This window comes from Chlorocebus sabaeus, chromosome 16 (genome assembly GCF_047675955.1).
Source record: "Chlorocebus sabaeus isolate Y175 chromosome 16, mChlSab1.0.hap1, whole genome shotgun sequence".
Classification (NCBI taxonomy): Eukaryota; Metazoa; Chordata; class Mammalia; order Primates; family Cercopithecidae; genus Chlorocebus; species Chlorocebus sabaeus.
In genome coordinates, this window is record NC_132919.1 from 64,024,397 (window position 1) to 64,041,151 (window position 16,755).

At 42.0% G+C, this 16,755-nt stretch overlaps 1 protein-coding gene across 14 annotated transcripts in view; it reads right to left on the bottom strand.

Annotated features, from left to right (window-relative positions):
• Positions 1 to 16,755, bottom strand: part of TLK2 (tousled like kinase 2) — a 139,328-nt gene that overhangs the window by 84,665 nt on the left and 37,908 nt on the right. For 6 of the 14 annotated variants that reach the window (XM_008012200.3, XM_008012201.3, XM_008012197.3 and 3 more), the window contains exons 3-6: positions 7,893 to 7,964; positions 6,442 to 6,511; positions 5,540 to 5,583; positions 4,374 to 4,469 (exon numbers count right to left, since the gene is read on the bottom strand). In XM_008012200.3, the coding sequence (XP_008010391.1) occupies positions 4,374 to 4,469; positions 5,540 to 5,583; positions 6,442 to 6,511; positions 7,893 to 7,964 (282 nt within the window). The remainder of the gene's footprint in view (positions 1 to 4,373; positions 4,470 to 5,539; positions 5,584 to 6,441; positions 6,512 to 7,892; positions 7,965 to 16,755) is intronic. The other 8 variants (XM_037993190.2, XM_073005146.1, XM_037993191.2 and 5 more) reach the window with 2 other exon arrangements.

Below are 16,755 nucleotides of genomic sequence, written 5' to 3' on the forward strand. Positions count from 1 at the left end.
CGGCTCACGCTTGTAACTCCAGCACTTTGGGAGGCCAAGGCGGGTGGATTACTTGAGGTCAGGAGTTCGAGGCCAGCCTGGCCAACATGGCGAAACCTCGTCTCTACTAAAAATACAAAAATTAGGCAGGCGTAGTGGTGCACGGCTGTAATCCCAGCTACTCAGGAGGCTGAGGCAGGAGAATCACTTGAACCCAGGAGGCTGAGGTTGCAGTGAGCCAACACTGCGCCACTGCACTCTAGCCTGGGAGATAGAGTGAGACTCTGTCTCCAAAAATAAAATAAATTAAAATGAAATAAATTTTAAAAAATCAAAATCATTCCTAGCTAGCCAGCTGTGACCTGTCTTTTGCCAACTCCTGTATAAAAACTTTCATGTTTTACATACTTTTTGTATTTTTTATATTTAACACAAATACAAAATAATCTTTTACAGGAAAAAAGGTGAAAATAATTTTTTATCCATCTATTCTTCCCTGTCAGCACAATTTTGAACACCTATTGTGTCCCAAGCACTGTTTTGGATGCTGGAGACCGAAAATGAAATAAGACATTATTGCTTACATGTCAAGTGGGGGAAATTAGTTTAAAAATTACACCTTTATGTAACAAGAGACAGCAGTAAACGAAGAAAAGCAAAATCTCCTTTCTTATGAGATTAACATTATAGGCCGGGTGCGGTGGCTCACGCCTGTAATCCCAGCACTTTGGGAGGCCGAGGTGGTCCAATCACGAGGTCAAGAGATCAAGACCATCCCGACCAAGATGGTGAAACCCTGCCTCTACTAAAAATACAAAAAATTAGCTGGGCATGGTGGCGCATGTCTGTAGTCCCAGCTACTCGGGAGGCTGAGGCAGGAGAATTGCTTGAAACCGGAAGACAGAGGTTGCAGTGAGCCAAGATCGCACCCCACTGCACTCCAGCCTGGGCAACAAGAGTGAAACTCCGTCTCAAAAAAAAAAAAAAAAATTATAGTGGGAAGACGGGCAATTAACTAATTATAGAGTTGAAAATTAAAATATATAAATTACTAAATGAAAATTAAACTTATAACACACCAATGACAATAAATGACCTACAAAATAGACAATGAAATGGATAAACCTCACAAAAGCAACATGCAACAAAAGGAGCCAGACACAAAAGTATACACTGAATGTCTTTTATGCAAGATACAAAAAAAATTCATCTATGTTGTTAGAGGTCAGGCTAGTGGCTATACACAGTGGCAGGGAGGGGGTAACTGAAAGGGAACTCAGGGGGACTTCTGCAGCACTGGTAATATTTCTTGTGCTTGTAGAGTTTGTGAAAATTCATGTGAACTGTAGACTTACAATATGTACTCCTCTGTATATATAAATACGAATCAACAAAAAATTTAAGTATATATAAAAATGTATGGGTGTGTCAGGCACCAATAACTTAAGAATTAAAATAAAGTACAGTTAGGAACAAAGTGACAAGGTATGAGGGACTGCTATTTTAGAGAAGCTGGCTAACGGAGACCGCTCGGCTAAGGTCATTTTTGAGCAACAACCTGATGAAGAGATTGCTGATATCTGAGAAAAGAATGTTCCTGAAGAGGGAATAACAAGTACAAAGACTCTGAAGCAAAAGCGTTCTTCACAGAGCTCAAGGAGGCCAGTGTGACTGCAGTGGCATGAAGGAGAGGGAGAATGGCTGCAGATGTCAGAATCGGGTGGACGGTGGGGAGCACAGATCACGCAAGAGCTTTTAGGTCACATGAAGACTTCAGTCTAGGAAGTGTTGAGCAGAGGAGTGCTAGGATGTGTCTGAACATTTTAACACTTACTCGGGCTATTACATTCAGACTAGGTGAAACAAGGGCAAAAACAGGGAGACTACTTTGAAAGCTAATACAGTGAACTGGAAAAATAGAAAAGTGGTCATATTCTAATACATTTTAAAGGAAAACCAGGATTTTCTGATGGATTACATTTGGGGCATGAGGTTGTGACCTGAAAAACCAGATGGTGTTACCTGTCATTTACCAGGACAAGGCAGATTACAGGAAGAGCAGTTCAATGTTATTGTTATGGTAGGGAAGGGAAAGCAAGAGTTCGTTTTTGGACATGCTCAAGCAGTACAAGTGGAAATGTCAAGTAGACAGCTGGATACATAATTATTGGGGAGACCAGACCCATGTGAAGGGCTAGCAAGTTCATTCATCTCAAAGGCAGATAGATGTGGGTACTGATGCAAGGAGCTTGGCAAATCTGCGGTAGGAGCATGTGGAAATGCTCTTCTGATCGTTTCTATTTTCTCAGTAGCATAAAAAAGGAAGGCCATCAGTTAGTAGAAGAATTGCTGGAGATTTGCAGGAGATGACAAAAATAGGACATATTCATGGAGGAAAGGTAACTAAGTAGAAATACAGTAGGACTGGCAGGCAGTGAGAGGTACACATGAGGCCAGTGCTCATGACCTGAAGATCAGTCAGTCACCTTGGTGTGTGTGTTTTCCTCCAACCATGCTGAGTAGCCTAGAGGCAAGCAAGGAAAAGGTGGAGGATTAAGCTTTGGTTCCTATTTTAACACCTCATCTATACCCAGATTTGCATGATGATGAGGCTCAGCCACATTCATATAGCTGGCAAAAATATCTACAGATTATTGCGTTCATCTCTTTTGTCTTCAGGTAAGATTCAACCTAAACTGACACATGAGAGATGGGTGGTCACACCATTAAAAACCAAATGAAAAGGGGATTTCCGGAAGAAAAGAGTGATAGACAACACTGAGAAATTCTATAAAACATATCTGTCCCAAAAAGACAATCTGCAATCTCATTTAATGTCTGTTAAGACTTTAACTGGTTTGAAACTTAAGAAAAACAGAGACACAGGCCTCTTCAACAGTTATCTAACAAACCTCAACCTGCCCAAATTGGATCTATCATCAAACATTTCTAACATTTTAAACTATGGCAAGGATGGTCTGACACAATGGCTAATGCCTGTAATCTCAACACTTTGGGAGGTGGAGGCGGGCAGATCACATGATCTCAGGAGTTTGAGACCAGCCTGGGCAACATGGTGAAACCACGCCTCTACAAAGAAATAAAAAAATTAGCCGGGCGTAGTGGTACATGCCTGTAGTATGAGCTACTCAGGAGGATGAGTTGGGAGAATCACTTGAGCCCAGGAGGCGGAGGTTGCAGTGAGTCATGATCGCACCACTGCACTCTAGCCTGGATGACAAAGCGAGACTGTCTCAAAAAAAAGAAAAGAAAATTATATATATATGGCAAGGATGACACAGTAATAGCCAAAACTTCTTAGTTGTTTTCATAAGTTTAACTTATGTTTTCATAAGTGCTTCAATAATTACAATAATCCTAATGAATGAAGGTTTTTATGAGACAGTAGAGGGGGAGGAAGTACATTTTAAAATACTTTAACAATACAGAAGCCTAAATCGCCTAGGAAATGAGTATCATCACACAACTCTACCAAGGCAAAGAAAAACAACTTCCTAAAAATCAGTGATCTAAAATAAAAACTTCTGTCCCAGAGACCCTGTCTTCCAAGATCCCACCTGAGGCAATACCTAAGGCATTAGGGGATAGAGCACACTCTTGAGTAAGAAGTCTTACACAGTATCAACAAATAATGCGAAGACACCGAAGCAAATAAACATATTCCTACATTGGCTTACTCAGGAATTCTCAACCTCGGCACCACTGATATTTTGGATCAGGTAATTTTTTTTGCAGGGAGGCTGTTCTAACATTAGAGAATGTTTACCAGCATCCCTGACTTCTGTCCAGTAGATGCCTATAGTGTCATCCCCATACCTCCGAGCTGTGACAACCAATAATGACTCCAGTTATTGACAAATGTCCCTGAGGGGCAAAACTGCCACCAACTGAGAACCACTAACTTAGGTATGTTTTTAAGTCCTTCAGATCTCTCTTACAGGCTGGAAACAAACCTATCACAAATCTGTATAGCATTAGTTTTTCTAGTACATTACTGAGTAAGCTCTGGAGAAAACTCAATTATACCAGAAGCTGGTCAAATTTTAAAATTAAAAAAATCCTACAGGAACATACAAATTTGGCAAGGGAAAAAAACCTAATGTTTCGATTGGAATCAATTCTTTGATAGACTACTGAGCTGTAGGATTAGAGGTAATTTATTATATAGAGATATAGGATTGGCTCTTCCGTAAAAAGCTAATTTACTGATACAGATTTGAATCTAAGTAAGGGATTCATAGGTAAAACTATGAACTTTTCTCCCTAATGCTTCATTCCCTGTGGGTAATTAATGAAAGAGAAACTTTGCTTGAGTGTTTCTGGGCATCTTGTCTCCTACAACAGGTGTCAAATTTCTCCAGGTGAATGCTTACCGGTAAGGGATTGGATAAGGAATGTTGCGGTGAGGATCGTGCAACTGGTGGAACACTTCTGCCAGGGCTGGTTCCTGGCCCGCTTCCCCCAGCAAACTGGCCAACAGGGAAAAACGGATATGAATAATTCAAAACAGTACTATGCTTCAGATAAGGAGAGTAAAAGATTAATACACAAACAGATCTTAATTATATGGCCCCTTTAAGTTAATACATCTTACTCTAGAGAGAAAATGCCACACAAGTCAAATTCTGCTAACTTTTTAATGAGATTTTTAAGAAGGAGCTCCAGCAGAAATATACCAAGATATAAAGAAAACACGGCTAGAAAGCTGAAGGTATGCATGATTTTGAAAGGACATGAGAGAAGAATGTTTTCCCTTCTTGTCTCAAAATACACGAAGCAGAAATGCAGTGGTGCAGTGGATGTTAGTGTCTTTAGTAACCACTAATGATGGGTCAGGGAACTCACTACATGTTCCACTGGACTAAAGGGAGGAGGACAAAAGAAGAGTCCAAGTCATTCCACCTCAATCTTTGTAGACACAAAACCTCGTCTGGCCAAGAGAAAAATCACCTCATTTGTGAATTCTTATATCATCACAGACAAGACACATAATAAATTTAAATTTAGGAAGGCAGCAGTAGTTTTCTCTTATCGAGAGATGGGGCAGCATTAACTGATGAAGATGGGGAGAAAGGGAAGAAGAGTACAGTAAAGGCAAAACATTACTTTCTTTCTTTCTTTTTTTTGGGGTGGGGGGAGACAGGGTCTCACTGTCACCCAGGCTGCAGTGCAGATCATGGCTCACTGCAGCCTCGACTTCTCAGGCTCAAGTGATCCTCCCACCTCAGCCTCCCAGGCAGCCAGGACTACAGGTGTGTGCCACCACACCTGGCTAATTTTTCTATTTTTTTGTAGAGACAGGGTTTCCCCATGTTGCCCAGATTGGTCTCGAACTCCTGGGTTCCAGCGATCCTCCCATCTCGGCCTCCCAAAGTGCTGGGATTACAAGCATAAGCCACGTCGCCTGGCCAAAATATTACTTTCTAAAGCCTCAAATGAACACAAGGATTCAGGTTTTTTAAAAAAAATCACTACAGAGTTTGGTTTTTTGTTTGTTTGGTTTTTTTTGTTGTTTGTTTTTTCAAAAAATGTAACTTACCTCAAAGTAATCACTAATTTTATGTCCCCTAGGAGTGCCTTTCCCTGAAAATGAAACCAAAGTAAATACAGTTTTTCCAATACACATATAAACCATCATTCACTAAAATGTACTATACATTCAGTAACTACATACATTGCTATAAACCCAAGCGTCACCTTTACTTGTAACAAATGAGCCAAAATACCTTAGCCTAAGAACAGACTATTTCCTCCATAAAATAAAGGACTGAACAAGCAGTGAAAGGAAGAATTTTTCACAGCTTTAAGATTCAGTAATTTTTCTTGTCACTTTGGGAGAATTTTGCTCCCAAAGACAAAATGAACTATCTGCAGATTTTAAAAGATAAGAAGGATGCAACAAGACTGGGCTTTCTATTCCTTAGAATGGGAGAAAAAAAAGCCAAGCCATTTTTTCTTTCTTTGATTATATAAAGATATTTGGCATTATAACCATCATGTTTACAGATTTATCCCAGTGGGTTCCAATATTCAACTAAACAACTGCCATGGAAGATCTGTAGGCAGAAAGGACAGTAATGTAAATGAAGCAGTTCCAGCTGGCTGTCATTAACAAATCACTGATCTAACACAAGTTAGAGTTAAAACTCTGACATAACCTCTTTTTTGTACAATATATGCTTGGTGTAAAGAAAAACCTGTGGTTAAGAAAACTGTTAGCTTACAACAGGGAAAACAAAGAGTCCCCGAAGAACTAACACTGTTTTGTCAGGTGTGCATCAAATGACAAGTCTGTAATAAATAGTCTGATATTCCCTTAAGATACACAAACCGCCTTTATCAGGAATCCCTGTGTACAAACTAATTATTTAGTTTGAGTTAGAAAATTCTATCTAAGTACATTAGAATTGAGTACTTTTGTTGATACGAAATTATTACTACCTTGGCTAGTTTCATACGGTTCAGCTTTTCTTTTCCGATTTCGCTGGTCATTCTGCTTTTTCTCGGGAGTCTGTTAAAAACCATATACGTCACAATTAGCATTTTGGTAAATTTTTCACATTAGGAAAACAGCGAGTATACACAAAATACATAAACAGATATAACTGGTCCAGACAAGTCCTGAATCACTGTCTTCCTCTTAAAACTGAGTATAACAAAGAGCATTAGGGTCTAGAACCAAACCATCCACACAATTTTTGTCAAACTGCTTAAAATATCAGAGCTTCAGTTTATTCATCTGTAAATCAGAGGTACTACAAAACTTTCATAAGATATTTAATAGAGCACAAATGTAGGACAAATGTCCACCATACGTTAAGTTCTCAGAAAACTGCTGTTACAGTACTTCTACTTTAAATCCAATCTTTTTTCCAAAAAGGAGAGATCTGCAAAGTGCAAAGTAGGTGGCTACAGACTTACACTTAGACCCATCTACAGGCAGCTAGGTTATATGCCTTAAAAAAAAACAAAAACAAAAAACAAAACAAAAAAAACCTTGTGCATGAGGGCTGTGAAAAGCTAAGCAAATGAACAAAAAATCTTGACCAGGCATTGTGGCTCATGTCTGTAATTCCAGCACTTTGAAGGCTGAGGTGGGAGGATGGCTTGAGTTCCAGACCAGTTTGGGCAACACAGCGAGACCCCGTCTCTATAAAAATATTTTTAAAAATTAGCCGGGCATGGTGGCACCTAGCTATTCAGGAGGCTGAGACAGGAGGACTGCTTGAGTTCAGGAATGTCAGGTTACAATGAGCTATGACTGCCCCACTGCACCCCGGCCTGCATGACAGAGTGAGGCCATGTCTCGAAAAAAGTTGTAAAAATAAAATCAGTCAATCAATTTTATCTTCCATTTAAACAGGAACAATATTGCAAATTTCTATCCTTTATTGATGGCAACTAAGCAAAAATTTTAAAATATATAAGATCCACACATGATAATAATAATAAAAACTCATGAGGGCCACATCATAGCTGTATGTATGCAAGGAGCACACAACTCAAAGCGGAGCAATTGACACAGAGTCTAACAGCATCCAGGGAGTTAAGTAAGCAGTGCTATCTTTTCTCTGAGATGGGGGTCTCACTCTGTTGCCCAGGCTGGAGTGCAGTGGTGCCATCACAGCTCACTGCAGCCTCATCCTCCCAGGCACAAACAATCCTCCCACCTTAGCCTCCAAGTAGCTGGGGCCACAGGTACGCACCACCATGCCCTGCTAAGTTTTTTTGTAGAAATGAGTTCTTACTATGTTGCCCAGGCTGGTCTCGAGCTCCCAGCCTCAAGCAATCTGCCCACCTCCGCCTCCCGAAGTGCTGGGATTATAGCCTTGAGTCACCAAGCCTCGCCCAAAAGTGGAAGTATAAGTCTTGCCATGAACATAGCTTCTTACCTCTACTTCTTTATCACTCAAGGATCCCACGCTACACAAACTCTGGTTGGAAGACTCACTATTAAGTGGTCCCTGAAAGAAAAAAAAAATCATAAATAAATAAATTTTAATTTAAGAGGATAGCAAAACTGAAGAAGCAGCAGCCTGATGGTTGTTTTTTTTTTTTTTTTTGAGACAGAGTTTCACTCTTGTCACCTAGGCTGGAATGAATGCAATGGCATGATCTCGGCTCGCTGCAACCTCTGCCTCCTGGGTTCAAGCGATTCTCCCACTTCACCCTCCTAAGTAGCTAGGATTACAGGTGCTCACCACCACATCCAGCTAATCTTTGTATTTTTAGTAGAGATGGGGTTTCACCATGTTGGCCAGGCTGGTCTCAAACTCCTGACCTCAGGTGATCAGCCTGTCTCAACCTCCCAAAGTGCTGGGATTACAGGCATGAGCCACCACACTGGGCCAAAGCCTGATGATTCTGATGGCTAACTCAGGTCAGAGAAGGCAAAAGTTAACTGCATCAACTTCAAGCCAACCTGAATAGAACTCAACTGCAGCGCTGTACCCTCCATATTAAAATTATCTACCATTATTTTCATTTATTTTACAAACTCTGTACTAATGTGATTTTCTCTTCTATAGTACTTCCACATGTACCGAATTGTTTATGGAAAATAAACATGAGAAATCAACTCTCTTGGCCTCTTATAACAAAAAAACAGTACCTGAAAGTTGAGATGTTAAAGGGTATATTAAGAGTTCCTTATGAAGCATGGTCAAAGCTCATATGAAGGAAATGTTTTTCTAAGCTAAGCCTTATGGAGGCATGAATGCTAGCTCAAAAAAAGTTTACAGGAGACTGACACTGAGAATAACAGTATAAGGAAGCTCCACTACCTGCTCCTCAGTGGAAGCAGCGAAAATTATCAAACAACAAGCACTCAAAGTCTCTGAGTCCTAAAGGCAAACAGGAAATGAAGAAACAGGCTGAGCATGGTGGCTCATGTCTATAATCCAAGCATTTTGGGAGGCTGTAGTGGGGAGATCACTTGAGGTCAGGAGTTTGAGACCAGGCTGGCTAACATGGTGAAACCCCGTTGTTACTAAAAATATAAAAATTGGCCAGGCATGGTGGCTCACACCTGTAATCTCAGCACTTTGGGAGGCTGAGGCAGGTAGATCACCTAAGGTCAGTTCAAGACCAGCCTGGTCAGCATGGTGAAACCCCATCTCTACTAAAAATACAAAAATTGGCCAGGCCATGGTAGCTGGCACCCGTAATCCCAGCTACTCAGGAGGCTGAGGCAGGAGAATTGCTTGAACCCAGGAGGTGGAGGCTGCAGTGAGACAAGATCACACTACTGCACTCCAGCCTGGGTGACAAGAGCAAGGGTCCGCCTCAAAAAAAAAAAAAAACACAAAAAATTAGCTCAGCATGGTGGTGCATGTCTGCAATCCCAGCTACTCGGGAGGCTGAGGCGGGAGAATCTCCTGAACCCAGGAGGCAGAGGTTGCAGTGAGCCAAGATCACACCACTGCACTTTAGCCTGGGCGACAGTGAGACTCTGTCTCAAAAAAAAAAAAAAAAAAAGAAAGAAACATTTATTCAATAAACTCTACGAAAATTCAGTCAGAAAAGTGACAGTCTATGGAATCTGAACAAAGATCTCACTCCCGGCCCCACCAGCTAGGCGCTGGGTGCTGCAGCCAAGAACGCAAGTGTCCCCTTTCCCCAAAATCCAAGCCTGAGGGCTTTTTTTTTTTTTTTTTTTTTTTTTGAGACAAGGTCTTGCTTTTGCTCTTGTTTTGTTGTCCAGGCTGGAGGGCAGTGGTGCGATCTTGTCTCACTGCTACCTCTGCCTCCTGGGTTCAAGCGATTCTCCCGCCTCAGCCTCCTGAGTAGCTGCGATTACAGGTACACACCACCACAAAATCAGCTAATTTTTGTATTTTTAGCAGAGATGGTTTTTTTTTTTTTGAGATGGAGTTTCACACTGTCACCTAGGCTGGAATGCAGTGGCGCAATCTCAGCTCACTGCAAGCTCCGCCTTCTGGGTTCACGCCATTCTCCTGCCTCAGCATCCCGAGTAGCTGGGACTACAGGCGCCCGCCACCATGCACAGCTAATTTTTAAATTTTGTTTAGTAGAGATGGGATTTCACCGTATTAGCCAGGATGGTCTCTATCTCCTGACCTCGTGATCTGCCCGCCTCGGCCTCCCAAAGTGCTGGGATTACAGGTGTGAGCCACCGTGCCTGGCCCAAGAGATGGGGTTTTACCATATTTGCCAGGAGGGGCTCGAACCCGTGGCCTCAAGTGATTTCTGCCTCAGTCTCCCACAGTACTAGGATTACAGGTGTGAGCACTGCACTCAGCCCCGAGGGCTCTCTTTATTCCTGGGAGGGATGCAACTTCAGCATTTCTCATCCTGCCCTGACTTCTGTTGCTAAGGCTAGGTCTCGGGCAAGTACCATCAGAGGCAGGGGCTCCCTTCTTCTGCTCAATCCCTACTTGTGGAAAAGGGGCCCTTTCATAGGCATGACACACTGAGAATACTGGGAACCCAAAGACCCTTTTCCCCAGCTCATGGGACAGTGGTTCCACAACAGGAGAGACAAGCCAAGAGGACCCCAGGCTGCTGACCTGCCCCACACCCTCCTAGAGCTGGGGTAGCATTCACAGAAAAGCTTGCCATTGCCCCCACCTCTACCACTAGAACACTGGCTCAGATACTTTGCCTAAGGGAAGAAACAGGAACACAGAGTATCTCAAAGGACCTAACTTCACTTGCAGGAGTGTGACAAGTTTCAGTCTAAGGGTGTTCCCAAAAACAATGGGGGTTGTGGTACTAGGCAAGCGGAAAGAGGTTCCTGGATGTAAAGAAGATACAGCCTAGACTGCAGACTGGCTAGTTTGTAGGAGAGACCCAGGGCATAAAGCAGCCACAAGGAACCTTCCTTTTATAACTAATGACTAGTTCAGCAAGGCTGTAGAATACAAGATTGATAGACAAAAATCCATTTTTTTATACTTGCAATGAACAATCTGAAAATGAAGAAAATAATTCCATATACAGTAGCGTCAAGAGGAAGAAATAATTCTATAGTATAAACAATAATAATTTATTATTGTTTCGCCATGTTGGCCAGGCTGGTCTCGAACTCCTGACCTCAGGTGATCCGCCCGCCTCCACCTCCCAAAGTGCTGGGATTACAGGTGTGAGCCACCACACCAGGCCCCAGCTGACTTCTTTGTAGAAATTAGTAGGCAAATTCTAACATGCATATGGAATTGCTAGGAACCAATTCTGAAAAAGTAGGAAGGCTCATACTTCACCACCTAAAACAAAGCCACAGTAATCAAGACAGTACAGTACTAGCATAAGGTTAGATCAGTGGAATAGAATTGAGAGTCCAGGAATAAATCCATAATTGTGGTCAAATGATTTTTGACAAGGGTGCCAACACAATTCAATGAGGGAAAGAATAGTCTTTTCAGCAAATGGTGCCAGGAGTAGATAGCCACAGGCAAAACAATGAAGTTGTACCCTTGCTTCACATCCACATAAAAATTAACTCAAAACAGGCTGGGAACAGTGGCTCACTCCTATAATCCCAGCACTCTGGGAGGCCAAGGTGGGTGGACCCCTTGAGCTCAGGAGTTCGAGACCAGCCTGGCCAACATGGTGAAACCCCATCTCTACCCAAAATACAAAAAATTAGCCAGGCATGGTGGTGTGCACCTGTGGTCCCAGCTACGTGGAGGCTGAGGTAGGCAGATTGCATGAGCCCGCGAAAGCAGAGGTTGCAGTGAGCCAAGATCACACCACTGCACGCTGCACTCCAGCCTGGGTGACAGAGCCAAGATCGCTGTCTCAAAACAAAACAATTATGAGTAAAATAAGAACATGTTTAACACTTAATTTGAAAAGCAATTTTTTCCTATTTTTATGTTACTGCTGATATACAGAAATTATCAATTTTCATGGTTTTTAATCTTCATAATCATTTTCAGTCTTCTCCTTTCCTTTTTTTTGGAGATGGAGTTTCGCTCTGTAGCCCAGGCTGGAGTGCAAAGGTGTGATCTCAGCTCACTGCAACCCCTGCCTCCTGAGTTCAAGCAATTCTCCCACCTCAGCCTCCCAAGTAGCTGAGATTACAAGCACACACCACCATGCCTGGCTAATTTTTTTGTATTTTTAGTAGAGAAGGGGTTTCACCATGTTGGCCAGGCTGATCTGGAACTCCTGCCTTCAAGTGATCCGTCCAGCTCAGCCTCCCAAAGTGCTGGGATTATAGCCATAAGCCACTGCGCCCGGCCCAGTTTGTTCCTTTCGATTTAATTGTTTAGGTACAAAATCATAGCATTTGTAAATAACAAGGTTTTATCTTCCTTTCTATAACTTATACCTCTTATCTGTTTTACATTTTACTGCACTGAATAAAACACGAAACAATAATCATAAAAAACATTTTTCCGTTCTTCATTTTCATGGTAACACCTCTAAAGCTTTACCATTAAAAACTGTATTAACCCATTTATGCCCGAGGTTGCAAATTTTTTCTGTGAAAACTCAGACCTTGGTGATGACCTTGAGCAGTAGAATATAAATAACTCCCACAAGCTTAGCAACCCAATAATGAAACACTAAGCATAAATGGGCTAAGACCCCAAACGGACAAAACAATCTTGAAAAAGAATAAAGTTGGAGGTCCCACACTTCTTGATTTCAAAACTTACTACATGCCGGGCGCAAAGGCTCACACCTGTAATTCCAGCACTTTGGGAGGCCGAGGTGAGCAGATCACCTGAGGTCAGGAGTTTGAGAACAGCCTGGCCAACATGGTGAAACCCGGTCTCTACAAAAAATACAAAAATTAGCTGAGAGTGGTGGCAGGCGCCTGTAATTCCAGCTACTCGGGAGGCTGAGGCAGGAGAATCACTTGAACCCAGGAGGAGGAGGTTGCAGTGAGCTGAGATCATGCCACAGAACTCCAGCCTGGGCTACAAAGACTCCGTCTCAAAAAAAAGAAAAAAGGAAGAAAACAGGGAGAAAGTGTTATAGCGTTGAATTTAGCAACGATTTCTCGAATGTGACACCAAAAATAGGGATAAAAACAGTAAAAATACATAAAATAGGCATCAAAATTTAAAATCTCTGTGCATTAAACGACATAATCAACGGAATAAAAAGGAAACCCATGGAATGGGAGAAAATAATTGCAATTTATATATATGGTAAGGCATTAATAACCCAAATATATGAATAACTGCTACAACTCAACAACAACAAAATAACAACCCAATAAAAAAATGGGCAAAGGACTTGAACAGATATTTCTCCAAAGATATAAAAATGGCCAACGACCACATGAAAAGATGCTCAAAGTCACTAATTTTAGGAAACTACAACTCACAACAAGACATCACCTCATATCCATTGAGGTGGCCACTACCAAGAAAACAAAAAACCAACCAATTCCACAAAATAACAAGTATTGGTGAGGATATGGAGTAACTGGAATACTTGTACACTGTTGATGGGAATGTAAAATGGTGTAGCCACTGTGGAAAACTATGGCAGTTCCTCCAAAACAGAATTACCCTATGATACACCAATTCCATTTCTGGGAATATACCCAAAACAGTTGAAAGCAGGACCTCAAAGAGATAGCTGTGCAACCATGTTCACAGCAGTATTATTCACAACAGCCAAAAGTTGGAAGCAACTCAAATACCCATCAACAAATGAATGGATAAAAAATGTGGTGTATACATGAAATTCTACATTCTACAACATGGATAAACCCTGAGAGCATTATGCTAAGTGAATAAGCCAGTCACAAGAAGACAAATACTTTGTGATTACACTTAGACGAGGCACCTATAATAGTCAAATTCATAGAGACAAAGTAGAATGGTAGCTGCCAGGGACTGGGGGGGAAGGTAGACATGAGCAGTTGTTTAATGGGCATTTTAGTTTTCAATTTCTGAGGTTAAAAAAGTTCTGGAGATTGGCTGCAAACAATGTGAATGTATTTACTACTGAACTGTGCACTTAAAAATGGTTAAGATGGTGGGCCTGGAGCGGTGGCTCAGGGCCGGGCGTGGTGCCTCACGCCTGTAATTCCAGCACTTTGGGAGGCCAAGGCAGGTGGATCACCTGAGGCCAGGAGTTTGAAACAAGCCTGGCCAATATGGCGAAACCCCATCTCTATTAAAAATACAAAAATTAGCCGGGCGTGGTGGCGGGCGCTTGTAATCTCAGCTACTCAGGAGGCTGAGACAGGAGAATGGTTTGAACCCAGGAGGCGGAGGTTGCAGTGAGGCAAGACAGCACCATTGCACTCCAACCTGGGCAACAAGAACGAAACTCCATCTTAAAAAGGAAAAAAAAAAAAAAAAAAAAGGTTAAGATAGTAAATTTTATGTTACGTGTATTTTACCACAAGTAAAAAGTTGTTTTTAAAATTACAAAGTAGGAATAACTACTGAGTTTATCCAATTTTTTTTTTTTTTAATTATTATTGACTGGGCATGGTGGCTCACACCTGTAAGCCCAGAACTTTGGGCAGCTGAGGTGGTGGATTATTTGAAGTCAGGAGTTCGAGACCAGCCTGGTCAACATGGTGAAACCCCCATATCTACTAAAAATACAAAAATTAGCCAGGTGTGGTAGCACACATCTGTAGTCCCAGATACTTGGGAGGCTGAGGCAGAAGAATCGCTTGAACCCAGGAGGTGGAGGTTGCAATGAGCTGAGATTGCACCACTGCACTCCAGACTGGGCAATAGAGCAAGACTAAGTCTCAAAAAAAAAAAAAATTATTATTTATTTGCTGTGTTGTAAAGTAATAACAATAATAACTAACACTTACGTAGCACTTTTTAAAAACACAATCCTCAAAAGCTGACATTATGTAGCACTTTACAGGCAAGACATTCTATTCTATGTTAGTACATTTAATCCTCACAGTTTATAAAAACAGACCCTTGGCCGGGCGCAGCAGGCTCACGCCTGTAATCCCAGTACTTTGGGAGGCTGAGGTGGGCGGATCATGAGGTCAGGAGTTCGAGACCAGCTTGGCCAACATGGTGAAACCCCATCTCTATTAAAAATACAAAAATTAGCTGGGCATGGTGCCGGGAACCTGTAATCCCAGCTACTCAGGAGGCTGAGGCAGAAGAATCGCTTGAAACCAGGAGGCAGAGGTTGCAGTGAGCTGACATCACACCACTGTACTCCAGCCTTGGCAACAAGAGCAAAACTCCATCTCAAAAAAAAAAAAAAAAAAAAGGCCAGGCGAGATGGCTCATGCCTGTAATCTCAGCACTGCGGATGGCTGAGGCGGGTGGATCACGACGTCAGGAGTTTAAGACCAGCCTGACCAAGATGGTGAAACTCTGTCTCTACTAAAAATACAAAAAATTAGCTAGATGTGGTGGCGGGCGCCTGTAATCCCAGCTACTCTGGAAGCTGAGGCAGAGAACTGCTTGAACTCGGGAGGTGGAGGTTGCAGTGAACCAAGATCACACCACTGCACTCTAGCCTGGGTGACAGAGCGAGACTCCGTCTCAAAAAACAAAACAAAACAAACAAAAAAAACCCCACAAAAATATATTCAACTGATTTTTTACAAAAGTACAAAAGCAATTTAATAGGGTGCACCCCTGTGATTCCAACACTTTGAGAGCATGAGGGGGGAGGATCGCCTGAGGATCACTTGCTTGAGGATCACTTGAGCCCAGGAGTTTGAGACCAGCCTGGGCAACAAAGTAAGATCTGATCTGTACAAAAACATGAAAAAATTAGCCAGCCATGGTGGCACTGTCTGTAGTCCTAGCTCCTAGCTACTCAGAAGGCTGAGGCGGGAGCTCAGGAGTGCAAGTGCAAGGTTACAGTGAATTATGATCACACCACTGCACTCCAGCCTGGACAACATAGTAAAACCCTGTCTCTTTAAAAAAAAAAAAAAAAAAAAGGCAATTTAATAAATTACATAAATTGAAAAAAAGAGACTTTTAAATAAATGCTACTGGAACAACTAGATGCATAGGCAAAAACAAACAAACAAACAAACCTTGCTTACACCTTATAAAATATTAACTCGGGCGGTGCAGTGGCTCACGCCTGTAATCCCAGCACTTTGGAAGGCCGAGGCAGGTGGATCACCTGAGGTCTGGTGTTCGAGACCAGCCTGGCCAACATGGTGAAACCCCATCTCTACTAAAAATACAAACAATTAGCCGGGCATGGCAGCGGGTGCCTGTAATCCCAGCAACTTGGTAGGGCTGAGGCAGGAGAATCGCTTGAACCTGAGAGGCAGAGGTTGCACTGAGCTAAGATCACACCATTGCACTCCAGCCCGGGCAACAAGAGCAAAACTTCATCTCAAATAATAATAATAATAACAATAGATAAATAAATAAAATTTTAAAAGAGAGAAAACAAAATAGATCAAGAACTTAAATATAAAACATAAAACTGTTAGGAAAAAAGGGGAGAAAAATCTCTACAACCTAGAACTAAGCCAGCAGTTCCTAGACTTGACAGCAAAAGCTCTAACCCACAAAAGGAAACACTGATAAATGGAACCTCATCAAAAGTACAGAGTAAGACCCTGTAAACAGGATGAAAAAACAAATTACTGACTGTAAGAAAATACTTTCAAGCCACACATCTACCAAAGAACTTGAGATTAGACTATCTAAAGAATTCCAGTTAGAAAACTGGCAAAAAATATGAACAGACATTTTACTAAAGAGGATGCAGGCCAGGGGCGGTGGCTCACCAACACTTTGGGAGGCTGAGGCAGGCGGATTACCTGAGGTCGGGAGTTCGAGACCAGCCTGACCAACAAGGAGAAAC